Source organism: Ahaetulla prasina, chromosome 3 (assembly GCF_028640845.1).
Source record: "Ahaetulla prasina isolate Xishuangbanna chromosome 3, ASM2864084v1, whole genome shotgun sequence".
NCBI lineage: Eukaryota > Metazoa > Chordata > Lepidosauria > Squamata > Colubridae > Ahaetulla > Ahaetulla prasina.
Window position 1 is genome coordinate 100,089,741 of NC_080541.1, and position 27,946 is coordinate 100,117,686.

Below are 27,946 nucleotides of genomic sequence, written 5' to 3' on the forward strand. Positions count from 1 at the left end.
ACCAGTATGTTCAATATAAGATTTAGGACTGTAGTTATGTCATGAAAAAGACTTGCCTGCTAAATATTGTGATTTCTTGAAAAGCTGGTAATTCTTCCATTATATCGAAAATAATGTTAGACAAAAATAAAGTTCATTTTATTTCTGTGGCGAATCTTTTTGGTATTAGCAGATTTGCAGTAAGATATGGCTATATTGCTTGATATTTGAGTTTATTAATATTGAGTAAAGTGTATACAAATGTGCATGTGCATTTCACAGGAAGGAGGCTTATCTATTAAAGAATGTTTTTCCTCAATGAAATCACCCAGAATTTGTGGATCACTGTGGCTAATGGCATAGATGTTCTCTATTGGGAAGAGATGACATGTCTCATGATTTATTTTCTTCATCTATTTTTTTCACACCTTCCAAAATGAAAACACAAAACACAATGATTTGAGCTATGGAGGGGTTTTTGTTTGTGGGGGGAGGGGAGATGTAAGAATCAATGTGTATGTGTACCAATTAGTGTGAGGGACTATCCCATACATAAGTTTACCCGTTAAATATTTGCTGACTTTTGACCTTTTAAATCTTGAATTAAGTAACTTAATACCACTGGCTATACATATATCTGTTTCTATTATATCTATATATAGATTGCTAAATTATATATTTACTTACTATGCTTATATATACTTATTGAACTATTATATACTTATTGCACTATACTTATTGCACTATTATGACAGAGCATATCGTTACTGGTGTTTAGATGCTACTACATAGCTAATAAATCGGCTATAGTTTGATAGTATGGATTAACCAGCCAAATTCCAAGCAGAAAGCTTCACAATATAATGATTTCTGGATCACTTATTTGAGACAGAGAATATATGCAGATTTTTGATAGCCACCAGCATATATTCATTGTCTCATGTAATGTTATTTACAAGTAATTTCACCCAACAAATCTGTGAAAACAATTTATCATTAATTAGGTCTCCATAGATCATCTGTGTTTAGTAACATCATCATTATTATTATTATTATTATTATTATTATTATTATTATTATTATTATTATTATTATTATTATTATTATTATTATTATTTATTTGATTTTTATACCGCCCTTCTCCCGAAGGACTCAGGGTACAGGCAAAAGTAAAAACAAAAAACAAACATGTCAGATTATAATTTTATTGCAGGGTTAGATTTGTGCACCTATAGGGAAAGAAAACCAGGGTGGAAATGTTTTCATTAAAGATTCTGTATTTACAGAGGTGGGGAAATACAGATATTTTGAGAAATAGACTATTTTTATTTATTTTTTTGCAATTGCTTCGCCATACATGGTCATGGAGAGATTGTTATTCATACAAATATGTGATGTACACAGCAATCCTGCCTCTCTGAAATTTTATATTATTTGTTTTTATAAGTTCTGTTCAACTGATGCTTCTCTAATAATAAAAAGCTCTTTGATCCTATAGAAAATCCTATTAATAGAATAAAGAGGAATGGAATTAGAATTAGAATAGTTTATTAATTGATTAGTCTTGGAACCTTATTAATAAAGCACATAATCTGGTTCCAGGATAAAATAAATAGAAAATATATCTCTGATAATACAATGAGTGTAATCAGATAAGTGAATCTCCCTTGTAGGATACTCCAATTGGTTTGATGTAAAGGGTTCTTAGCTAAACTTTGGTAATTAAAAAAGGAAAGTGTTTTTCAGTTATTTTTGTCTGCACGCCCTCCATGGAACCCAGTTCATTTAAGATAAGCGGGAGAACTTTAAAAGCAGAATTGGGAATGATACATACAATAAGGGACAGTACTTAGTTTGACTAATACTTTCTGAATGAAAAACCTATTCACATTTTAATACCAATCAGAAGCAACATTTTACTTGCTTTTTAAGCAATATTATTTTGCTGCATAACTCAGACACTGAAGTGTTCACATGACATTGTTTTCAATATATATGGTTCTCCTCCCTGTTCTACATCAGGGATATACAATATGCCCAGTGAAGAAATAAGGACATGTAGAGTTAGTGAACAAAAATTAAAATATAATGGTTCTCCTTTACTTATTATACTACTAAATATAGGAAAAAGTTTGCTAAATAAACAAACAACCACATGCTAACCTGCAAAATAAAACACTCAGAAATCATTGGATAATGTGATATTTCTTTCCTGTGCTTTTCTGTTCTTTTTGTTTTTGATTTATAATACATGACTGCTTCCATCATTTTTTCTCCCCTTTCCAAAAGGCAAGTATGCCATGCGGGACCTGGTTCACCGGCTTCCAGGAGGTAACAACAGTAACAGTTCAGCAAGCAAAACCATGTCTGATGATACCGTAACTGCCATTTGCTGCACCTTGCATGAAGTCATCACAAAAAATATGGAAAATGCCAAGGCCTTACGAGATGCAGGAGGAATTGAGAAACTTGTTGGCATTTCCAAAAGTAAAGGAGACAAGTACGTTTTGCCAATCATCGTCTGCCTGTAGCTGTAATTTATAGTCAACGCTAATAATTTCCTGGAGTCTTATCGTTTCTATTGTGTGTTAGAAAACTTCACAAATAATGGCAGATGGGTAGAAGATAATAAGCAATCTCACATCAAAGTGTGTGGCACTTGTAGTCTTAATTTGGATCTGTGGCATTATATTGATTTATCAAAAGAAATTTGCAGTTTAATTTTTAGCTATTCTGGTCAGCAACCCAGAAGCTGATAATTGCAGCTGCTATTCAAAATAACAGAAAATGTTTAAAAAGTAATCCATTCCCAATATATTTAGGCTGCTGTCTGTGATAGTCAAAAAAGAGTGGAATACATCAAGGTTGGAAGCAAATATCCAGAGTAAATAATATTTACATAATGCTGAGAGGTTGTGGTGATAACTGAACTTATTAATACTGCCAGGTAGAATGCTCAAAGAATAAAAATAAGCCAGGTAGGATGTTCAAAAAATAATAATAAATCCCAAGAACTTTGGGCTCACATTCTACCCAGAGGAAAAGCAAAGCACTGTTGTTAATTTCATAGCTGTAATCTGTATATTATTGAGTCTCATTTCCGAGAACCTTTCTTTTACATTCTACCTTTCCAAATCCTTTTGTGTATTCAAGTAAAAACCTATGGTATACATATCAAAAAACTGCATGCGTATAAAATTCTAAATCAGGATTTATTTCAACCATAGTTTGTTGAACAAGTCAGACTCTGTTGCAAATGAATGAAGTTGCTAGTTCATTCTTGGCTTGTATTGCCTCTTTCTTATCCAAGTACAAATTTTGGGCAGACCATAAATGCAAACCAGGAATAAACAAGAGTGTATTGTTAGATTCTGACATAAATATAAGGCACAGTTAAAACAAATGAATATTCATAAAATGACATTATAGTTTTTCTCAGGTTCAAGTATCACACTAATTGAAAAACAAACCACGTTATGATTAGGGTTAGGGCTAATAACCACATTATGATTAGGATTAGGGCTAATGGGTTCATCCTTTCTCTCTTAATCTGTAATAAATCATTTTCAAAAAAAATTCTGTTCCATTTTCCAAAGCATATAACAGGATATCTTCACCTCAGCAACCTTAAAATGTATGGACTTCAGTTCCCAGAATTCCTCAGCCAAACATGCTGCTGCAGCTTGCTAGGGAATTCTGGGAGTTAAAGTCCACACATCTTAAAAGATGCTGATGTTGAGAAACACTGTCATATAATATTGATTGAACTTATGAATGCTTTTCAGTTTCTCATATGTGTCATTTTTTAAAATTCTCTAACAGGCACTCACCAAAAGTAGTGAAGGCAGCATCTCAGGTCTTAAATAGCATGTGGCAATACAGAGATCTGAGAAGTCTATACAAAAAGGTAAGACTTATTTTTCATGTTATCTATTACATGAAGATTTCTTGATAGGAACTTAAAATGAAAATTAGTAATGAATCTAACATTTTAAAAGCCCTGGAAATGTTACTACCTCTTCCAATCTTTACCCCTAATTTCAGTCTCCCATATGTGGATACAGCAAGGGTACCAGATTTTGTAGGCAAATGTCATAGTTTGATTTTAAAATGGATTTTTTTGTAAAATCTGAAGCCTTGTTCTTATGAAATTCAAAGATAAATTATAAAAAAGGCAAGTTAAGTTTAAATTTATGATATGATTAGGATCATTATCTTCTTAAAAAAAGAAACAAAGAACAATGAATTTTCACTGTGCATAGTAGAGCATAAGCATATCTTACAAAAAGTTGGTATAACAACAAACTGACCAGAGATTTGGATGCTATTAAGGATCTTTCAGAAATAATCTTAAACATATCCTAAATGGCATTCTAATTGAGATTTATGTTTTTTAATATAAGTTCTAAAATATACCTTATATGGATGGCAATAATTTTTTTACACTGTGCTGATAGAACCAAAGTCATCCTTGTTAGCTACTTCATGGAACTGAATGACCCACAGCAATTTTAGAATCTACTCTCTATTGTTTGATCTAAGTTTGGACTCCATTTTAAAAATCTGAACCATTGGTATTTTTTTTCTTCCCATCTATTTTACTATGGGACACTGTAAGGAAAGCAATGAAGAACTATCTCCATTGCTTTGCTAATAGATTGCATTTTAGAGCTTCGGGTTGGCTAAAGGAATAAGTGTTTTTTGATAGTTTTTATTAATATAAGTTATTCTAGAGTATCTCCAACATAAGTTAGACAAGTTTGCCCATCTCTAAAAATTCTACAGTAGTGTATGATAATATTCAAAATAATTTTTTCTTTTTTAATAGCATTTGTGTAACATTATTGCCAATAAATAAAAAGAAAATCTTTACTGAAAGTTTGATCTTGTGCTTGAAGGCAGCAATGATTTCATTCTTGTATTCCATTATGATATTTTTAAAATGTTTAATTATAATCAGAATAATTGCACTATTCTGCAAATACACACTGTTTCAAAGGCACAAACTGGGAATTTCCTAAAATCTTTAACAAAAAGATTTATATTAATTAATTAATTAATCAGTGCCACATTTGTCTCATATACACATCAGCATTGAAGAATAAGCTTGCTTCATTTTAACTATATCAGGGCATGTTTTCATGAGAAAACTTTGAACTACACAAGAAAATAAGATAATATTACAGATGGGAGAGCCACATTGGAGAGTGGAGGGAGAAATAGCAAATAAAGTTTCCATTTCCCTTTTTAAGCATGTACATCAGCCAAAGAAGTTTTATATCAAAAAGAATCTCTAAATTGTTTTAGAGTAGCAAAATGGCAGCTGAGATTCAGTGAACATAAGTGCAAATTGCTAACCTCATATGTTCATGCATAAGATATCAGTTAGCTGTAATACCTAAGTGTAAAATCTTAGAGGACATAACTCACTGGGGTGGATCAAATGGTGCCCCTTTGCTGACAACAGAAAGACACCTTTATACTGTAAAAGAAGATTCAATATTAGGTGCTTTTAGATTTTAAGTAAGATAGCATATATCACAACAGTGTACATCTACTATAGAAATCAATACGATACACCCTGTAAAATGTTGGCCCTTCCTTTTTTAAAAAAGATTAGTTATAATAATAATAACAGAGTTGGAAGGTACCTTGGAGTTCTTCTAGTCCAACCCCCTGCCCAGGCAGGAAACCCTACACTATTTCAGACAAATGGTTATCCAACATTTTCTTAAAAATTTCCAGTGTTGGAGCATTTACAACTTCTGCAGGCAAATTGTTCCACTGATAAATTGTTCTAACTGTCAGGAAATTTCTCCTTAGTTCTAAGTTGCATCTCCTTAATTAGTTTCCACCCATTGCTTCTTGTTCTACCCTCAGGTGCTTTGGAGAATAGTTTGACTCCCTCTTCTTTGTGACAACCCTGAGATATTGGAACACTGCTATCATGTCTCCCCTAGTCCTTCTTTTCATTAAACTAGGCATACGAGTTCTTGCAACCGTTCTTCATATGTTTTAGCCTCCAGTCCCCTAATCATCTTTGTTGCTCTTCTCTGCACTCTTTCTAGAGTCTCAACATCTTTTTTACATCGTGGCGACCAAAACTGAATGCAATATTCCAAGTGTGGCCTTACCAAGGCATTATAAAGTGGTATTAACACTTCACATGATCTTGATTCTATCCCTCTGTTTATGCAGCCCAGAACCGTGATGGCTTTTTTGGCAGCTGCTGCACACTGCTGGTTCATATCTAAATGGTTGTCCACTAGGACTCCAAGATCCCTCTCACAGTTACTATTATTGAGCAAGGTATCACATATCTGGTACCTGGGCATTTTGTTTTTTTGGCCTAAATGTAGAACCTTACTTTTTTCACTGTTGAATTTCATTTTGTTAGATAGCGTCCAACGTTCTAGTCTGTCAAGATCTTTCTGTGTCTTGAGCCTATCTTCTGGAGTGTTGGCTATTCCTGCCAGCTTGATATCATCTGCAAATTTGATGAATTCCCCAGCTATCCCCTCGTCCAAGTCATTGATGAAGATGTTGAATAGTACTGGGCCTAAAACAGAGCCTTGGGATACTCCACTGCATATTTCCCTCCGTGTGGATGAAGTTCCGTTGAGGACTACACGTTGAGTGCGGTTGGTCAGCCAGTTAAGAATCCATCTGGTGGTGCTGCTGTCTAACTCACATTTTTCTACTTTATCTAGTAGTAGGTTATGGTCTACTTTATCAAATGCTTTACTGAAGTCCAAGTAAATTATATCGACAGCATTCCTCTGGTCCACTAATTTTGTCACTTTGTCTTGATAGTGTATAAAAAAGAAAGAAACCATAATTATAATATTGTCAATAATATAGGGAAAAAATGAGTAAATTGATTGGTTTTCCTTTATATAGCAAGAATAGAAAACAAAAATGGGTAAATATATTTAGGAAAAATGTAAAATTGTAGCAATATCTAATGTTTTGAATTCAATACTGCAAAAGTGGATGGCTACCAAAAGGATTTAACTTGATCGATAGTTTTGATACTTACACTGAAGTTTCAAGTTTAGAAATAACACAGTTCTAATTATAAAATGCTGGGAATAAAAATGCAGAAGGCTGTTATCATCATGGCCTGTCTATGAACCATCCATGATCATCTGATTGGCTGCTGTTTAAAGCAGAATACCAGAACATTGTTGTTGACTTGCTATGTAAATTTAAATTTTTATGTTTTTATATCCTGAATTGGCTTCTCAAAACTTCTCTTTCTCTCTCTCACACACATACACACTGCATCATCTATGTGAGCAAACAACTCAGTGGGATTTGTTTTCATTATTTGATCCTTTTGTCTTTTGATCCTTAAAGTTCAATAAATAAAGAAGTTACTCTGTTTTCCAATGATCTTCATATAAATGAGACTGAAGAAGGAAAATGTGCAAAAGTTGAGACTGGCATGTTGTGAAGACAACCAATACCAAGTTGGTTGAGACAATCTGGTTCCTCAGCTTCTGTGCTGAGAACAGTAGAAATAATTTCAATTGTAGGGTTGACTGGATATCATTTATTCATGACTGACATGTCATCTTTGACTAAGTTAACAATATTTTAGTAGTAATAAGTTTTTAAAGCATTTGCACTGAACGTTTCTCATTTCAACATTCACTTCACATTTGATATAGTTGAACAGGAGCATTCATATTATTTTAATGGTGCTGAGGGATCTTTGGTTCCTTCCTTACCTTCCCATTCCCTTCTTTTCACTATGTATATTTCAACTTAGCCATAAAATGCTCCTCCCCCTTAAAAAGTGTGCAGTCTCATTTTGAATTATGTGCAGCTTCAATGTAGTTTTTGAACAAATTTGAATATAGAGTATGTTTTGTAATAAGCCAGCCTGGATGTTATCAACACCTTATATAGCAATAATTAAGTCCACATTCTCTAGAAACACTAGCTGGGATACCTTCTTGAAACCAAGATGAAGAGACGGGTGTAGAATCAACTTCAGACTGTGAACCTTTAGAACAAATGCAATCTTGTCCAGTTTAGTGTAGCAATGAATATGAAGGTCAGTTTGATCGCTCAAAAATCTCATCTTCCTTGTATTTGGATTGAACATAAGTTTGCTCGCCATCTGTGACAGCGTAAGCAATGATGGGTAGCTCATCTCATTTTTAGTCCTTTTACTAAAATCTATTAAATGAAGAATATTTGTAATGCAAAGTGAAGTGTCAGCCTCTGATGTAATTTAGAAAACTTTTGGGCCCTACATAGACCTCAGAAATTGAAAATATTGTTGGGTCACCTCTTCACAGTATGTCTGGAACTAAGCCCATCTGCTCAGGGAAAAAATGTAAGTCGGGGTGACAGACAATACCCTGGCAACTGGAGAGAGCAAGGATCAAATTTAATAGTTTGCTTTGTGTCGCCCTAACATGATACATGAAAAGACAAGGTTCCTAGCACCAATTATCAACCACCCAGACACTGGGAATTGGCAGCATATAAATTTAATAATTATCATTAGATAATTTCCTTCTCAGAGTAATGTAATTTGCTGCCAAAACGTGAAGACCACAAGCCCCCCTCAAAGTTACCTTCCCTGATTTAGTCCATCACTGACTCCAAACATTCACAGCTATCATTATTTCACCTGCTTTTCCTGAAAAAAAGAAAGAAGCAATTGCCTAGTGCAAGAATCATGCCTACTGAAGAAATGCATGGGGTGGGGGGGGAGCTGAATTCTGTGGCATAAGGACAGCCACTAAATCATCACTATCAACTTGTATAAAGAGATGAATGTGCAATTATTAATTTTAAGGTTTTTGTTTTGCCTTGAATATAGTCTTCATTGGGAACAGTTTGCACTGCATTTTCTCTTGCTTTGAAACCAGTCTGAATCAGTAGTTATCAATGTAATCTATTTATAATTATAATTTAAATGGTTACAGTTGTACAAAAATGTAGTCTAGTTCCCATATTTCTATATTTCTGTTTGAAAAAAGAAATCTCACTGGAATACATGATTGATTGACTGACTGATTGATTTATGGCAGCGGGTGGCCCCAGACTTCAGAGTGGCTGAGGACAGAGGATTTTCACCTACCCATCATTCTGAGTCATGGCACGCTCAGCATTCCCTCTCCCAGAACCAAGAAACCAGAATCTATTCCCAGACCCAGGTATTCTGGCTGTCAGCTGATGAGTCTTGATTTGTGATTTTTTTTCTTTAATTCTTATTTATTCTAAAATTTATATGCCACCAACATGCCTTACTTAAATGTGTCACATTAAATATTGGCACATTTAAAACAATAAATGGAACTGAATGCATTCCTAGATTAGCACTGCAACAGCAATGAAGAGTTACTTAAACATTGATATAAATCAAAATACAGTTACAGAAAGCAATGCATAGAATACATGTTAATATCACTTGCAGCGTCAATTAAATCTTCATGTCACCTGTATGACCAGTGAATTATTTTCCTTCATGACTGTGGACATGAAGTTAACATGATAATATAAAATAATGCAAAAGACTAGTATGCTTAGTTTGGTCAGTCCCTTTTTTTTATGTAATCCTTCTCTGTGATATGATAGAACTGATATATTTCTGTAATCAGCCATTTGCTCAATACTAGACTGTTTTTTAGCCGGGGGGGGGGGAATCAAAACATAGCAATATTCTTTATTTTTCTTATTTGATAAAGGGTATGAATACAAAATTTATTTGACTTTTCTCTTTTGAAGCATTCAGGGTCATATGAAAAATAAAACAGAATTACAATTCTGCTAAGAAATATTACTTAGCATCACTTAGCATCTTGGTTTGAATGTTGTATCGGTTACTACCTTTCTGTTTTACTTCCTGGCTATATGATATTCTGATATTTTTTACACAGAATTATATTATGAAAATAATATAAACATGGCACTTTAAATTGTCTGAAATGCACTACAGAAATATTATTAATTTTATTACAATATAGGTAGTCGTCGACTTACAACCACAATTGAGCCCAAAATTTATGTTGTTAAGTGAGTTTTGCCCCATTTTACGACCTTTCTTGTCATAGTTGTTAAATGAAACATTGCAGTTGTTAAATTAGTAACATGGTTGTTAAATGAACCTGGCTTCATTATTGACTTTGCTCGTCAGAAGATGTTCTGTCCCCCTCCGCAGTCCGGGAGACACGAGCAATGACTTAATTAGCCAGCAACTATCAGCTCTGGCAGCAAACTAGCGAGCGTCTGCCAAGTGTCTCTGTTATCTCTCTTGATGCCGATGAGTCAGCCAGGAAACCAGGAACAAACAGGACTTCAGCTCTAATTCTCCCTCTAAACAGTTGATTTGCTTGCCACGAAGTGGTATAGCAGCCCTTGCTGCTTTTATATCCTGTGGGGTGTGGCTCCATGACTCAGCATTTCCTAGGCCTGCCCCACCCCTGCTTCTGTTGTTCCCACCTCTCCTGCCTATGAAACCTAGGGTCCAGCCAGGTCTGATTGCCATCAGCCGGGTCTGGAGGCGTGGCCTGGGGGGGAAAGAGTCAGGGGACGGAGGCCTCATTATCTCCTCCACCTGGCCTGCCTTTGGCTCCTGGAGCTGAGCCAAGGAAGCCGGTGCTCCACAGGTAAGTCCTGATAGCCCTTCCCCCTCACTTTCCGAGTCACTTTTTGGCAGGGGGCCCGGCTGAGGGTGCGCAGACACAACAGAAGGTCGCAAAAAGGGATCGACCCCAGAACACTGCAGCTGTCGTAAATCTGAACCAGTTTGGTTGCTAAGCTTCCGAATTTTGATCATGTGACCATGGAGATGCTGCAACATTCATAAGTGTGAAAAATGGTCATAGATCACTTTTTTCAGTGCTGTTGTAACTTTGAACAGTTACTAAACAAAGTGTTGTAAGGCGAAGACTTCCTTCCCCCAAAGTTTCCTCTATGTACATGTTTAATGTTTGCTGCCATCTTTAATAATGTCCTAGATGTCACACTGCCCACAGAAATCAGATGGCAGGTAGGCAGGCAGGCAGACACATTGATAGATTGATTTAATCAAACATACTAGTTTACAACTGGCATGGTACAGTTACTAGTAGACCCATTCCAGGTTTGTGAAAGGAAAGGAGCCTTCTTTAAACAGATGTCAGCTGCTCCTTTTTCTAGCACCAGGAAAATGTTCTGTCTGTGCAGTTTCATAGAGATACAATAACATATAAATATTAAATTCCTATCCATTGGCAGGTTAAAAAAGAAATACCCTAATGTAAGATTAATTGCAGATGGAAGGGGGAGGGCATAAGTCAGGGGTGAAATGTAAAATTTGTTACTACTGGTTCTGTGGGCGTGGCTTGGTGGGGGGTAATGTGACTGGGTGGGCGTGGCCATTTTTTTTTTTTACTTTTAAAAGCATTTTTTCTACCTCTTTGGCCGAAGAGCTTGTAGAAAAAATGTTTTGAAAGGATGCTGACAATCCCAGTTGAGCCACGCAATCATCAGAAGCCTTTTTTTTACTTTTAAAAGCATTTTTTCTGCCGAAGAAAAAATGCTTTTAAAAGTAAAAAAAACCTCTGATGATTGCGTGGCTCAGCTGGGCGTGCGGGGAGGGAGGGGGCAGGGATTTTTGCTACTGGTTCTCCGAATCACCTTTTTTAACATAACATAATAACAGAGTTGGAAGGGATCTTGGAGGTCTTCACTACCAGATCAGGCGATCCGGTCCGAACCGGGAGCATTTTACCCCTGGAATAAATATGCTGTATGCATAGTTATTCTTAATGAATAAAAGCTAAAGTTTAAATCAAGTAGATCAGCTTACATCATTTAAGATATTTTAAAATATGGAGATTATTGCACCAAGATAATACAATTTATATGTATTTTGATCTAGCAAAAGTACAATATGTGCCTGGGACAGCCTTTTCATCTACTGTCATGAACAGTTTATACAGATTCCAGGACATCAGCTACATATACAATTTTTCTGAGGTTTCAGGAAAATCAGTTCCTCACTCTGGGGGAGACACTGGCATCAGCAAAAGTAACCTTAATCAACTTTGGAGTTTTTATAGTGATAGCCCTCAACTTTGGAGTTTAATGTGCTATGAAATGCTTGTTTCCTTCTTTCACTTTTGGTTGTATCTTTGAAATGGTATAGAAATGGAGCTTATTCTCTATGCCTGTTGGCTGATTTGCTGCAGAATGCCAGGCTTCTAGATATTTCCTAATTTACTGGGGGGGTTGGGTTGGCTTAAAATGTCACCTTTTTTCAATTGAATTTGTGGTTGAATTTCTTGAAAATTAAAGGTGGTGGTGGTGATTTTAGTTTTTGTTGCATTTTTGTTTTGAAGGCCCCAACATTCTTAAAACGATTGCTGAAAATCAGGAATCATCATGTCCAATGCTGTAAAGGAGAATAATAATATAAAATCTAAAATAAGATTAATGTGTATTTAAAAATTATAATAGGATGCTTAAATATTACATTGAAATATATTTAATAACCCCTTCGCTAAACAGGAAAAAGGTGAAAATATAAGCCCTGTTCATGTTAATGACATGCCAGTGCATATATCTAACCCTATATGCTTTGCATTATTCCCCTATCCCTTTACAAGAAATAAAAGTGATGATTTCTGATTCTAAACCCAAATTCAAATATACTGGTAATATAAAATAGATTATCAGGTTCCAAAAGACAGCAATTATCATGCCCCTTAAGGAATCTTCCCCAAATGAGGAGGATCAGGATGGAGAACCCAAGAGAAAGCTGAATCCCAAGCAGTCATTGAGGGGGAGCATTAGCACCCATTGCTCCTGGCCAGTTGACTTGCCTATGAGATGAAAGCCCATCTATTTGGTCCATGAAAATATCACTAGGAGCTAGAAAATCAGGCTAAATAAAGAGCCTGATGCATAGAAAAGTCTGTTTTACAGACAGAGTAGCCCTGAGCTGCAGATCAGACCAGTTCAGTATTGTGTGCACCTATTTAAAGATTTATCCAAATGCCATGCAGACCTGGAAAAAGCCCTGTATCTAATCCCTATCTCAAAGCCTTCTCAGAAACCTCAATTTTGTCATGACACTATGTACTAGTTACTTGGACTGTTTCTACCAGTGAAGTCAGGCTGAAAAGGACTCAGCCAAGGGTGTAACAGTAGTCCAAAGAGAGGGAGAAATGGTATGGAAAGACCAAGACTTTTTCACAGAAAGTGAAGCATAAAAATCACCTGACATTCACTATTATATTTGGACTGTTTTGGAGTGGGACTGCAGAGCAACCAAATTCCAAACTGATAACTCCTTTATCTTGAGACTTGCTTCCTTGGCTTTCGGAAAGGGTAGGAACTATATTTAATTTATTCATTTGCAACAGATTGCTAGAATCCAATCAGAATGGCATATGTGCAGCCTCAGAGTCAATTGCATCTCAGGCATCTAGCTAATATTAAAGAAAATAAATTGACTTTTTGAGAAAAAGAACTGGTTGAAAATGTACCTTCCCTTTGTAATTGATAGTTGAAATTGTTTTATGTGATTTTGTTAATAATGTATGTTGATAGACTTTATTATTTTAATTCATGTTCCTGTATTTGATTGACGATAGGGTACTGATTTTTAAGTAAAAGAGTACTGGATTAGGAATTTGCTTGAGATTTTTTCTTTCCTTCTTATCTGGTTGTAGAGAGGAAGCTTGGAAGCAGCATTCCCGTGTCTCCAGACAAGTGATTTGTGATGTCAAAACTGTTAGCACCAGCCATCTGTTACTAAAACATAATATGATACAAAAATGTCCTGCTGTATATTGCCAAAATCTTGTAATGTTTTACCTACCACCAAAAGATCTCCCCACCCTATCCTGGCTTCATTCACTTAAGGAATTCTTCTTTTGAAGAAACAAATCCACAAGATTTTTCCCTGTTCTCATGGCAAAGTACAATAAATAAAATATTAATCATTTAATACACGTCAGATTATGTTTTGGTTATTAAATAATAGGGATTTTATTCAAATTTTATTAAAATCAGACAGATTTTGCAGCTATTAAATGTATGTTGGAACATTATTAAAAAGCTATATTGAAAAAATCAAAATTACTTATAAAGTAATAGAGGTAATTGATTAAAACAGATATATTCAAAATTACAAGTATAAGCATCTGTACAAATATTGACAATCTGTGAACCTATATCAGATAGAATGTTTTAAGCACTAGCAAAAAAAAAAAAAAGCCTAAGAGCATATAAAATAAGAATTGTGTGCAAAGTGGGGAGAGGGGCATAGTGGCCTAGAAATGAAGATGCTTGCCTCTCATTCGAAAGGTTGAGAGTTGAATCCTAGGTAGCAGCAGATGTTTCTCTCTCAAGAAAAAGTGTCTGCTGTGAACTCCCCATAGGTGTCAGGAAGGGCATCTGGTCAGTAAACTCTCAGCTCGATTCAGTTGCCCTGACTCTATTCCAAATTAAGGGATTATGGGGTTGTAAAAAAAATAAGAGAGGGAGAGAGAGAGAAGAATACACTCACACATGTCTTTGCCTCAAATTGCACTGAGGCTACATCAACTTAAATCCCAGCATTTGAATTTAAGTAGGTTGGTTTAAACAGATAATCTCCTCAAACTTCATGTCTGAATGTTGTAATATAGAAAAAGCAATTATTATGTTTTCCTATCTAATATTTTTATCAATCCTCATTATTGGGATTGCAAAAGAATAATGATCGATATCATGTCATCCTTTCTTGAACATATCATCATGGCATAAAGCAAACACTAGATTAATTCAGATTGTCATTGTTGGTTTCCCCTTGATGCAATTTTCTATTCCTTTATTTGCCATAGAGACTTATAAAAATATAATACAGTGACTTATAAAAATACATAGTGACTTATAAAAATACAGGCAGTGTGGGGTCATAGTCTATAGGGAATGTGGATTGCATATCCCTTATAATCAGTCTTATTATCCAGGCAGTGGAAATTGACTAATTAAAGGGTATTTCATGAAAAAAGCACAACCCAAGAATGCTGTATTTTTATTCTTTTTGTTAAATATATGGAATATTAACGTACTCAGATAAACTTCTAAGACAATTGTATTGTATATTAAAAATTATTGTAAGACAGTTTAAAAATTTGGGTAGAAACAACAATTGGCATTTGCTAAATTATTATGTTGAATGTGTTGTTTATACCAAGGCTGCTGAATGTGGTGCATTCCATAAAGCCAAAGCATTTACTTGACTGCTAAAATGTAGATTTAGAATTGCAACAAATTTTAGGATGCTTTGTAGCTTTGGTTATTAAAAGATTGTATCACTGCAGAGAGTAGGATGTGTTCTTTTGATCTTTCTCTAAAACAGATAGAAATGTTCTTTATGGTACATCACTCTGAATAATTGACTGACAACCTTCCTTTTGAAGTTAGTTATTCAATGAAATCTCAAACTTGCTTTAGGCAAGAGAATTGAGACAAGATGTCTGAAGGGTTTATGTAGGTCAAGGCTGCAGTTACTTTCTGTTGTGTTCAAAAGTAGATGAATGTGGCTTTCTAAAAGTCTAATATTTCTTGGTTAAAATTTCTATGGCTTATACCAAAATGATCTTTTCAAACATGGTAGTGTCCTTCCATTGACTAGAGCAGGGGTGGGAAACCATGGCCCTTTTATGACTTGTGGATTTGAACTCCCAGAATTCCTGTCATAAAAGTCATAAAAAGGGCCATGGTTCCCCACCCCTGGACTAGAACTAAAATCCAGTGGATCTCTCCACTGAAGAAAGCAAATTTTATCAATTACAGTTTCTTCCTGTTAACTGCCATGCTACCTCTGGTACAGTACAAAAATAACAACAAAAAGAACTTTTCCAGCTGCAGCATTATTGAGTTTCTGTGCTTATATGTATATGTTTTGCAACTTGCTGGTATTAAATTATATGACTGAAGCAGATGTTGCATCCACAAAGCTTCTGTCCATGACCAAGTAAAAGAAAAGCCTGCTTGCTTTGCAACCTGGATTCTGTCCATCTTTTTATCATAGAAAATGTTGAATTGCATAAGCAAACTTACCTATGTGCTTAAGTTATGTGTTAAAAGTAAACATAATAGATACTCCAGCCCTTAACAGTATATCATAAGATACAGCACCCAGTGATAGTCATATTATATAAAAGCAATCCACATAAATCATAATAGGATACTAAATAAAATCAGTCAACATAAATCATAAGATACAAACAGCGAAGTTATAGTCATAAGAAGCTAGGGAAATAGATAATAGGAAAGATGAGAAGGATAGTAATAATATAGCCCTTCTAGGTGGTTTGACATCCTAGGACATAAGATAGTGCTGTGGGAATTAGTTGATGATATGGGGGGGAGGACTGTCCTTGTATCTAGTTGTTTTGGCGTGCAATGCCCTGTAACGTTATCTTGAGGGAAGGAGTTGAAACAGTTTACGTCCAGGATGTGACGGGTCTGTAGATACTTTCACAGCCTTCTTTCTAGTTCGTGCAGTATACAGGTCCTCAATGGAAAAGTTTTTCTGCAGACCTAACCATCCATTGAAGTTTGTGTCTGTCTTGTTTGGTTGCTTGCCAAACCAGACAGTTATAGATGCAAATATAACTGTTTATATCATTTTATATCTGTTAAAGAAATGGGGGGGGGATATTGTATTGTTATTCCAGTCATATTTTACATGGAGAGATGAAACTATACTGCTGCTATGAAACCATTTCCAACTTCTTTGGGCTATATTCCTCCTTGTTGTGCTAAAATAAAATCAGACTCTTAAGGGAAATTAAAATGACCAGTGCATGCAGCTAGAAAACAAATTCTTCTAGAACTTTATGAGTGAGTCCATGAAACTAATAATTTCAGCTCTTTCATATTCAGTGTAAGCAAACTATATTGTTCAAAAATCAGCAGAGGGAATAATGGTTTATTAGGTTTCTTGCTCCCAATATTGAGGGATAGAGAATTATCTCATTATTACATGAATGCAGATATATTCATTTGGAGGAACCTATTTCTGTGGTGCAGGTTTTAGTTAATTTAATCTCCATCTCAGGATTGCACTCTTAAATTAAAGAGGAGGGAGGTTATTTTACACACAATTAAGCAGGCTGCCCAACTGCTCTCTCTGTACCAAGTTAATTTAAATAGTGGTCTTCCTTCTAAAACAAGAACACATACTTTTTTAAAAAAGCTATATCTCACTTAAGAAAAGTGTTCTTTTAAATTCTGCAAAAGATATCATTTTATTCTTGGCTTACCAGTTTATTGTGGCCCTTTAGCAAGGATGATTCATGCCCCCTTTTTTTTCATTTTTTTTCTTCCGTTTTTTTGTCACAGGCTTTAATGCAGGCAACCTTATTCAGTTGTTTGTACTATTCTAGATGCTCAGTTATTATTTGTTTCAATTCATTTCTTTTGTTAGAGAGTTTAATTTTTTCTGAGGAAAAGATATAAGGATGAGTGCCTGGTTTGGAAATGAAAATGGTTCAGTAATAGTGTTGGCCTTCTTATTCATAATACATCCTATTAACTTCGTTTGGTTATTATTTGGGCATAATTATTGTATTTGCTCTAAGGTCTATAGTAAATTTCTGATTTGCTGAAGAATGCATACTGTGTTATCTTTCGAACGATTCAATTTCACAATTTCAATAAACTCCGTGATCTCCCAACTGTTATATATCTACGCTTTAGACCTTCTTCCAAAGAGATTTAGATGGTTTGCGGAATGCCACTGAGCTACAGATATTTTTTTATGTACCCTGCATGATATAAACAATTTTGAAAAATGACTGCAAGAAGTGCTACCTTGTTTCCCCCCCCTCCCAAAAAAAAAAATAATAAGACATCCCCTGATAATTTTTTTGTTTGTTTGTTTGTTTGTTTACATTTATACCCCGCCCTTCTCCGAAGACTCAGGGTGGCTTACAGTGTATAAGGCAATAGTCTCATTCTATTTGTATATTTTTTACAAAGTCAACTTATTGCCCCCCCAACAATCTGGGTCCTCATTTTACCTACCTTATAAAGGATGGAAGGCTGAGTCAACCTTGGGCCGGGCTCGAACCTGCAGTAATTGCAGGCTTTGTGTTCTTAATAACAGGCTGTTCTTAATAACAGGCCTTACCAGCCTGCGCCATTCACCGGCCCTAATAAGTCCAATCGGGCTTTTAAGGCAATAAGGCCAAGTGCTTACAGTATTTCAAGGTTCAAAAAAATATAAGACAGGATCTTATATTCGGGGAAACACAGTAGCTGTGTTTTATAGAGCTTTTATATAACATAACAGAGTAAATTATGATTCTTGTATGTCTGATATTCTATCCTTTGGGTTTTATATGACACACTAGTCTTTTTGTATACATCAGTATGTTATTGATTAGATTAAGTCTTGTCATCCTTGCATTCACAATAGGAAAATCAATAATTAATTATAGACAGACAAAGCCATTCCTTATGAAAGTTCTGTAGATAAATGTTATCAGGAAAATTATCAGAAATATTATTCTAAAAAAGTCCACTTAAAGGCATTATGAATGCTCATCACTAGAATACTACCCATCTCCCATGAATAACTAACAGATTCCAGAACTCTGATAAACAGATGATGATTAAAGGTTAATCCTCTATCGTGTATGCTCTTTTTCCCATTGCAGCTGTCAACTATTTGAATAAAGAAACAATTCCACAGATTTACTGCCTTGGTTCAAACAGATCTGTTCAGAACCACAACAACCTTACATCCCTTTTCCTAAAGGAAATACATAAACTCAAATCACAGGGAAATCTTTTTATTCCATTTCTGTTATATTAGATCATTGCAATTCTTTTTTTTTATTATTTCCAAAATTAAAATACAAACTTCAGCAGAAAACAACAAAGCAAAAATTAACAAGACCAAAAAAATGTGCATAAAAAACAAACACATATATTGCTCCTCCTAGTTGAATACTGATACATATATTTCAACAATAATCATTTTCCCCCTTGCAAAACAGGTCTACAATTTATAAACTTTTACAGCTCTATTTGCCCAACTAATCTGATCAACCATCTATTTACTGTAAAAAAAAAATCAGTTAACAGGTAGAGCCAACAACAAAACTAAACTTCAGATCCCTCTGTTAACAATCTATTATTGTATTTCACTCAGAGAAAGTCCACTATGGCTTCTAATCTACCATAAACCACTGCAATCATTATCTCTATCTGTCTAGCATCAGATACGTTCAATTGATTCTTAATAAAGCTTTACCTTAAAATTATAACAGGGATCTTTCCCAACAATTGCATCTCATTCCTCAAAGTCATAGTTCTCTGTTGTGAATATCTCTGCAGCGCTTGTGGTTAAGAAATGTTTCACGACAGTTGAACCACAACTTAACAGTTGTCTTCTGATTGAATATAATAAATCTGTTTCACAATCTCCATCAGTTTTCTTAAGGAAGTACAGTTCATCACTGATCCATATTGCCATTTCTAAGCCCCTTTCAACCTTCTCCAACAAGCCTGCAATTGTCAAGCAAAGTTTGATTTAGGTACTATTATCTGTATCTGATTATCATCCTTAGGTTGATTTATAACTATTTTAAATCATCAAACCTTGTATCTAAATTTTCACTCAGAGCTTGTAAATTGAAAAGCATTTTTCCTAAAGATTTCCAAGAAGGCTTTAAGATTGAGTTGATCTGCTTTTATTGTTGTTTCCACTTTTAATATAGTCCAAATTTTAGTCTTAATTTCACAACAAAACAAGGGCAATTAATCTCAAAGACAAACATCTTCTAACAAGATGTCTGCAGGAGAAATTAAGATAATATTTCCCATGATAGAGAAGAAATAGAACTGTAAAAGAAAATTTCCATTTCTGTAGAGAACAAAGGAAGAGAAATCAAATATATATACAAAAGCAAAATAAAGCAGCAAAGTTCTTTTAAAAACTAGTAAAATGCGAAATCATTTGTACAGTAGTCCAGCATAATTGTAAATCAGATCAGATCTCTTTCACTACCAAGGAGAAAGTATTCACGTCATCAACTTCCATGTGGCAAAAATGAAAGTGTTTCCTAACTCCAAAGCAAAGCAAAGCAAAAAAAAAAAGGGGGGGGTTTAAAATGTTCACAGTCCAGCAAACTTTATTTTATTTATATAAAATAAATCAGCAATCAACCAGATGCCTAATTAAAGATGTAGGTCAAAAGCAAAATGTGCTGTTTAAAATCAAGACACGTCTAGAAAAAAATGCTGACAGGAAAAGATGAAGAACCGGCTTGGTAAGAGATTACTGTTACCAAGAATTGCAACTGTCTTCCCATGCAATTACACGGTCATCCAAGGATCATCTTGGCTCATTCCTAGTTGCTCCCATTCAATTCTGGGGAACGTGCTGCCAAAGAGAGCCATCTTTGGCAGCAAAATCAGATGTTTGTCAGCAGGGGAAAAAATTATCCTGCTGCTCAGGGCACAGTTTTTTGGAGGACTCTAAATCATTGCAATTCTAAAGAATTCATTTCTCCTACCAGCCAATAATCATCTTAAATAATCCATAATTGCATATTTAACTCCCTGTTTCATCCAGTACATGGCATTTTCTTAGATAGTTTCTAGAATACTTGTGTGCTTCTTAAAATTCATTGAAATGAATATAAAATGAGTTGTTCCTTCTGTTCTTTTGCCAAACAACATGTGAAACTGAATTGTAAGCTGTAGCAAGATAAAGCTGTAAGCTATACATGAACCTTAGAATTATTTGAATTGGATCTGAATTTCACCATCTTTAAAACTAAAAATAGAGATAAGATTCATAGAGAAAAAAATGTGTCTTCTCTTTTTGTTCATAACTCCAGCAGCTTTTAAAAATACTGTAGTCTGAAAAAGAAGAAAATACTTTCAACTGTACGGTACTTTGAAAGAATAAATATTCTTAGGAATGTTAAGTAGGGGACTTTATAATAATTTCAAGAACACAATAGAAAAAAATGGTTCAGTAATTCTTTGTCATACTTATTGAGTAATGGGATTTTGGCATTCAAATATAAATTGGAAATGCACAGATCCAATGAATGAAAGAACCAAATTACAAATTTTGATTATAACACTTTATCAAAAAATAGTTTTTACAGTGTATTTTAATCTTCATTTTGATGCCAGGGTTCTCTATCACACTAAAGATAGATACATTTTGCTTTTGATACAAGCCATAAATCACTTGTACTTTGTTATATTAATGATACACACACACATGTATACACACATGCATTTATATACACATACAAACTTAAATTGCAAAAACAATTTAACTGCCCATAGCGTATGTTTCGTTCTTATCCATTTCATACAAAATGAAAGATAATAGTCTTTTTTTTAATGGTATATAAACTCTAAAGCTTTTTTTGAAAAGAAAATGTAACATTGATTAGCATTCTGTAAAGGTGACAATTTTCAGGTGGAAGAAGGAAAAGTAGAAATTGTGAAATTGGGCTGAATAAATGAACTTTCCAAACTGCAATAAAGAAGTCATAATGTTATATATGTGATAAATAAAAGCATAGATTAGGGAAGAGAACCTGGTTCAATACTGAGAAGTTTTGAAGGGGAGAGATTGTCATGGATTGCATATATTTTCCATGCAGAACACTTCAGGTAAAGCTAGCAAAAGTTCTTTTCTAAAACCCACAATAGCTTGTTCTGTCATTAGCTGAATAATGATCTCACCTGACATACAGCAGTCTTAGGAATCTGAGATAGGTATTATTATTAAACTACTTGGGAAATATGAACCAAAATTGCATGATAAATACTTCATTTTCTACGAGTCAAAAAAGTAAGAGCTAACTTGCTTGCTTTGGCAGTTTCTTTGGCAGGGCGTTTGTAAGAAAAGCAAACATGAGAAAATAGTTTTATAAGCTCTAAAAGTTTAACTTATTTATTTTAACAGTCTGGTCCCTATTTCCTCCATAAAAAGTACTGTAATCATCTTCACTCTAGTTTGCCAATCTTTAAATTTGTTGAAGCACTCATTTCTGTTGAATTTCATTAGCATCAAAAAACTATATTCCTAGTGGAGAGTCTCTATGTCGTATTTCAAAACTTTTAAAGACATTTCCCATCACTGATTCATTCTTCTTGCTCTGCTTGAAGGACAGATATATGTAGTTCTCCATAGTGCACTTCAGTTATTATTTCTGAGGTCACGGTTGCTTTTCTATGAACAGGAGATGAGGGTGGGGAAAGCATTTTTCTTGCAGTACAAAAGGAACCATATCAGTTCCCATCTCTAACGTTACTTATATGAGGGCACTACATATTAAGTTTCTAGGTCAGTTATTGTTTTTTCACTTGCAGTGTTGGCAACATTCCTCAGGATTTGCTTTTTATTTATGATTGATTAAAATAGCATAAATGCTAAGTAAAAAAACCCCACCATGTTTAGTTTCATCTACTGTTTTTTTTTTATCAATTATTTGATGCTTGACAACCAGGGTAGAAAATTTAAGTTAAGTGGCACTGACCTATATCTGTTAAAATTTCACACCTCAGTTCTCCAGAAAAGACCAAGCTAAAGGGCTTCCGCTTGGCGCCACCTTTCTCGCTGGGTGCTAATTTATGGCACTCTGCACTGGATATTGTAAAAGCCGGTGTAAATAGCTTCGAACAGCTGTTCCCGACTTAATTTTCCCTCTCTGGTTGAGAGAGCAGGGGAAAGAGCAAGGGGGGAGAGAGGTAGATTCCCCTAGGGGCTTTGTTTTTGTTATTCAAAGTCCCAAACGGGTCGAATCCCTTTGAATTCCTTCTACACTCCATTATCCAGCACGTCTCCTGCAACAGCAGGAAAAGAGGAAGGTGTCCAAGTTCTGCTAGCATTTGATTTCTTTTTGTGGATTTCTATAAGCAGGCGGAAGAAGCATGAGTGAACAATTATTGGCTTGCAAGTATTGTTGATTTCCTGACTTCCTCCTTTTTTAAAGAGAGAAAAATTATTTTTTCCTTCTCCTAAAATGGCATTATTAGAACACAGTAGCCTGCAATTACTGCAGGTTCAAGCCCAGCCCAAGGTTGACTCAGCCTTCCATCCTCATTTTACCTACCTTTATAAGGTAGGTAAAATGAGGACCCAGATTGTTGGGGGGGCAATAAGTTGACTTTGCAAATATACAAATAGAATGAGACTATTGCCTTATACACTGTAAGCCGCCCTGAGTCTTCGGAAAAGGGCGGGATATAAATGTAAATTTTAAAAAAAAACTGCAACTAGATCAGCCTTGCTGCGAAATCGAAACTGAATGGAGACTTCATCATATTGTGTTGGATTCTGGATTCTTGGATTATATTACGTTGTTTAAGTATTTCATAAGGGGATTTTCAGTAAGAACTTTGCCATGAAGGTTTTTTCAGAAGAATGGATTCGTGACTTTATACAGGATTACACAGAAAGAATGTATTTAATTATTCAAAAACACGAACTCAAACAGGACTTAAATGCAATGGATGAGATACAAATAAAAATGGATAAATATGAAGATATGATCCTGAATAAACAAGTTGATGTAAAGAAGTTTCCTTTAAATAGTTTGGATGAAATGTCAGAATTTGTGCTACAGGAGGCTGTCTCCCGAACTGAAAAAATTTACAGGCTTAATGCTTTTCAAGAATTCTTTCTTTGGATTGATGGAATATATGGTAGTAATTTGTGGATTTTTGAACATAAGGATCTATTAGGCAATATTGTGACTGACTTTTTAAAAGGAGAAATGAAGGAAAGACAGAGATTAATGCATCAAAAAAAATGGCAAGAGACAAAAGTACTATCCTTTGAATTATTAACAGACAAAAATATTACTGTCCCTGAAAGACAAGTGAGGAAGATCTGGAAGAAATGGGTTGATTATATGTTTTATATCTATTATAAAAGACTAGGTATTTGGATTTATACTGGATTTTGACGAGGATGGACTAAATTTGAATAGCTACTGTAATTTTTGGTATTGAAATTTTATAATGAGTTGTATTGTATTTTGAATAGAATAATTTTGAAAGAGTTTATGTAAGAAAGACCTGGGGGGGAAATTATATGGTTATAGAAGCTATAAGGGAGATATTCTTTGAATTGGATTGGATTTTTATGTTTTAGTTGGTTTTAAATACTTTAGGATTAATTTGTTTTATTGATTTACATATTTTGTTATTCTTAATTATTAATTTTTTTTATATATTTTTTTTTTCTTGAAGGATTTTGGTTGTGTTAGGAGGAAGTCAGAGCTAGAGAGGGAAAATTGGTATAATAGTTTTTGGGGAAAATCTTCTTAGCATATGTTTGTTTTATTTTTATCTATACCTTGTGCTTCATCCGGGAAGTCAGGGGAGGGGAGGGATTAGTGAAGGGAGGGGGGTTGGGGGGGAAAGGGGGGGGATTTTTTTTTGTAAAACATTTTGAATAAAAAAAAAAGACCAAGCTAAATAATAGAACAGGTAATAAATACAGAGGTATATAAAGACCAAAAGATTAGGTATAATCCCAATGGATACCTTGTACTTCAGAAATCTTATTCATTTAAATACTGTGAATATGCTATAAAATATTAATATATTAAGACATAATATATTAATATGTTATGTACCTAAAGAGTAGCAGCACAGTTATTCTTGTGCACCCATCTGTTTGACATTTTTTTGAAGAATTATTTATTTCTTCAATGTCTCATTCAATATATATATATATATATATATATATATATATATATATATATATTTGTTTTCTGAGGTTTTCATGGTGTTTGTATGTAGGTCTTTGGTTATTCGGTTTTCTCCCGTAAAATTGGAAGTGTCTTGGCGGCGTTTACGAAGTCTCATTCGTCATCTTCAGGCTTCAGCTTCGTGCTTCTGGGAGCAATGTGTGATTGCAGCTGTTTCTTCCTTTTAACTGCTAGTGGGGTTTGAACTGATTGGGTGGGAGCTTGGCTGTGCTCTGATTGGATGGGGTTTTTGTGCTCTGATTGGCTGGGGTGTGTCCTGTTTGGGTGGGGGTTGGTTGTGCTCAGATTAGTCTGGGCTGCAGGGGGTTTTGAGCTGGTGAGCTGCATTGCTGCTGTTTGGCTTCGTGTTCGTGGTCGTGCTACATCTTCGTAGTGGGTGTCAGTCTGCTGCATGTATGGATTGGAGGGTTTGAAATGGCTAATGTTGCAGCTGCGGTCTGGCTTCTGGTCCTTGGTCGTGCTTCCTGATCAGTGTGGGTTTGGGTCTGCTTTCTGGGTGGATGTGGTGGTGACATCCTGTGTGGACCTCGTGAGTGTGGGTCTGGTGTCATTCCTCGTGTTAGGGACTCGTTTGTCAATAAGGCGGGTTTCCAAATGGCTGGTAGGCGGAGGTATCATCTCGTTTGTTCATGCTGTGTGGGCGTTTTTCTATCTCGATGGCTTCTCTGATTATTCTGTTGTTAAAGTGTTCAGTTTTGGCGATAGTTCTGGTCTTTTTAAAGTCAATATCATGTCCTGTGATTTTAAAGTGTTGGACCAGGGAAGAAGTTGGTTCCTCTTTTTGAATGAGTTCTTGTGTTCTTCAATCGTGCACTTATTCTTCTGTTGGTTTGTCCAATGTATGTGGTGGGGCAGGCGGTGCATGGGATTTCATATACTCCTTGATTTTCTAACTCAATTTTGTCTTTGGGGTTTCTTAGGATGGTGGATATTTTTGGTTTGTGCAGAATGCTGTCTTGATGTTATGTTTGTGGAGGATCTTGCTGATTCTGTCTGTGGTGCCTTTTATATATGGGAGGAGGGCTGTGCCATTTTCTTGTTCTCTGTCTTGGATTTTAGTGGGGGTTCTTTTGGATTAGTTTGGTAATCTTATTTCTCTGGAATCCATTGGATGTTAGTACGTTTGTGAGAGTGTAGTTCGGTTTTAGGTGTTGTTCATCAGCTAAGCATTTTGTTCTAGAGATGAGTGTCTTGGCTACGGAGTTGATCTGTGCTGGGTGGTGGTGTGAGTGCATGCAGATAGCGGTTTGTGTGTGTTTTCTTCTGGTAGATGGTGTGTCCTAGGGGCCATTGGGTTTCTTGTAGACTAAGACATCTAGGAAGGAAGTTGGTTGTTAACTTCTGTTTCCATGGTGAACTGTATTTTGGGGTGTAGGCTATTGAGGTGTGTGAGGAAGTTGTCAAGTTTTTCTTTCCCGTGTGGCCAGATTATGAAGGTGTCGTCTACGTATCTGAGCCAGAGTTTGGGTCTGGTGTCATTCCTCGTGTTAGGGACTCGTTTGTCAATAAGGGCGGGTTTCCAAATGGCTGGTAGGCGGAGGTATCATCTCGTTTGTTCATGCTGTGTGGGCGTTTTTCTATCTCGATGGCTTCTCTGATTATTCTGTTGTTAAAGTGTTCAGTTTTGGCGATAGTTCTGGTCTTTTTAAAGTCAATATCGTGTCCTGTGACTTTAAAGTGTTGGACCAGGGTAGAAGTTGGTTCCTCTTTTTGAATGAGTTCTTGTGTTCTTCAATGCGTGCACTTATTCTTCTGTTGGTTTGCCCAATGTATGTGGTGGGGCAGGCGGTGCATGGGATTTCATATACTCCTTGATTTTCTAACTCAATTTTGTCTTTGGGGTTTCTTAGGATGGTGGATATTTTTGGTTTGTGCAGAATGCTGTCTTGATGTTGTGTTTGTGGAGGATCTTGCTGATTCTGTCTGTGGTGCCTTTTATATATGGGAGGAGGGCTGTGCCATTTTCTTGTTCTCTGTCTTGGATTTTAGTGGGGGTTCTTTTGGATTAGTTTGGTAATCTTATTTCTCTGGAATCCATTGGATGTTAGTACGTTTGTGAGAGTGTGTAGTTCGGTTTTAGGTGTTGTTCATCAGCTAAGCGTTTTGTTCTAGAGATGAGTGTCTTGGCTACGGAGTTGATCTGTGCTGGGTGGTGGTGTGAGAGTGCATGCAGATAGCGGTTTGTGTGTGTTTTCTTCTGGTAGATGGTGTGTCCTAGGGAGCCATTGGGTTTCTTGTAGACTAAGACATCTAGGAAGGGAAGTTGGTTGTTAACTTCTGTTTCCATGGTGAACTGTATTTTGGGGTGTAGGCTATTGAGGTGTGTGAGGAAGTTGTCAAGTTTTTCTTTCCCGTGTGGCCAGATTATGAAGGTGTCGTCTACGTATCTGAGCCAGAGTTTGGGTTTGTGATCAGATTTTTCTAGTGCTTGGGTTTCAAAGTGTTCCATGTAGAGGTTGGCAATGACAGGTGAGAGGGTGATCCCATGGGTGCTCCTTCTATTTGTTTGTATTTTGTCCGTTATAGATGAAGTATGTGTTGGATAGGCAGTGGTTGGTCAGATCTAGGATGTGCTTGGGGGTTATATTTGTTTTGGATAGCTGTCAAGGCTTCTTTGATTGGCACTTGGGTGAAGAGGATATGACATCAAAGCTCACGAGTAGGTCGCTGGGCTGTAAGTTTTGTTTCTTTATGATCTCTATGAACTGGAATGAGTTTTTACGTGTGAGGCGATGGATTCTGCATAGGGCTGTAGTTGTTTGGCGAAATTTGGCTAGGTTTTGTAGAGGTGAGCCTATGGAGCTGACTATGGGTCTGAGTGGGGGTTCCTTCTTTGTGTATCTTGGGAGGCCATAGAGCTTAGGGCATCTGGATGATTTCTCTCTGGGAATGATTCTTTGTTGGATTTCTTCGCTGATGGGGAGGCTTTTATTTTGGATCTAGTGGTTTTTCTAGGTAGGTGGTGGGGTCTGTTTTAGGGGCTTGTATGCAGGGTCTTGGAGTAGGTTGGTTAATTTGGTTTGGTAGTCAGATGTGTTCATAACCACCGTGGCGTTCCCTTGTCTGCTGGTAGGATTATTATGCTGGTGTCTTTTTCAGGTTAAGTAGTGCTGTCTGTTCCTCTTTGGGTAAGTTGCTTTTGGGTGGCTTGCTGCAGAGGATGTTGGTGATTTCGAGTCTGATTTTGTTAGCGTCATCGGGGTTGA

The 27,946-nt window shown here is 35.7% G+C and overlaps 1 protein-coding gene across 1 annotated transcript in view; it reads left to right on the forward strand.

The window, feature by feature from the left end:
• The window catches only part of CTNND2 (catenin delta 2), a 546,840-nt gene that overhangs the window by 489,050 nt on the left and 29,844 nt on the right, over positions 1 to 27,946 (forward strand). Inside the window, exons 17-19 of the mRNA XM_058176992.1 lie at positions 2,269 to 2,479; positions 3,802 to 3,886; positions 9,030 to 9,155. Of these exons, the coding sequence (XP_058032975.1) occupies positions 2,269 to 2,479; positions 3,802 to 3,886; positions 9,030 to 9,155 (422 nt within the window). The remainder of the gene's footprint in view (positions 1 to 2,268; positions 2,480 to 3,801; positions 3,887 to 9,029; positions 9,156 to 27,946) is intronic.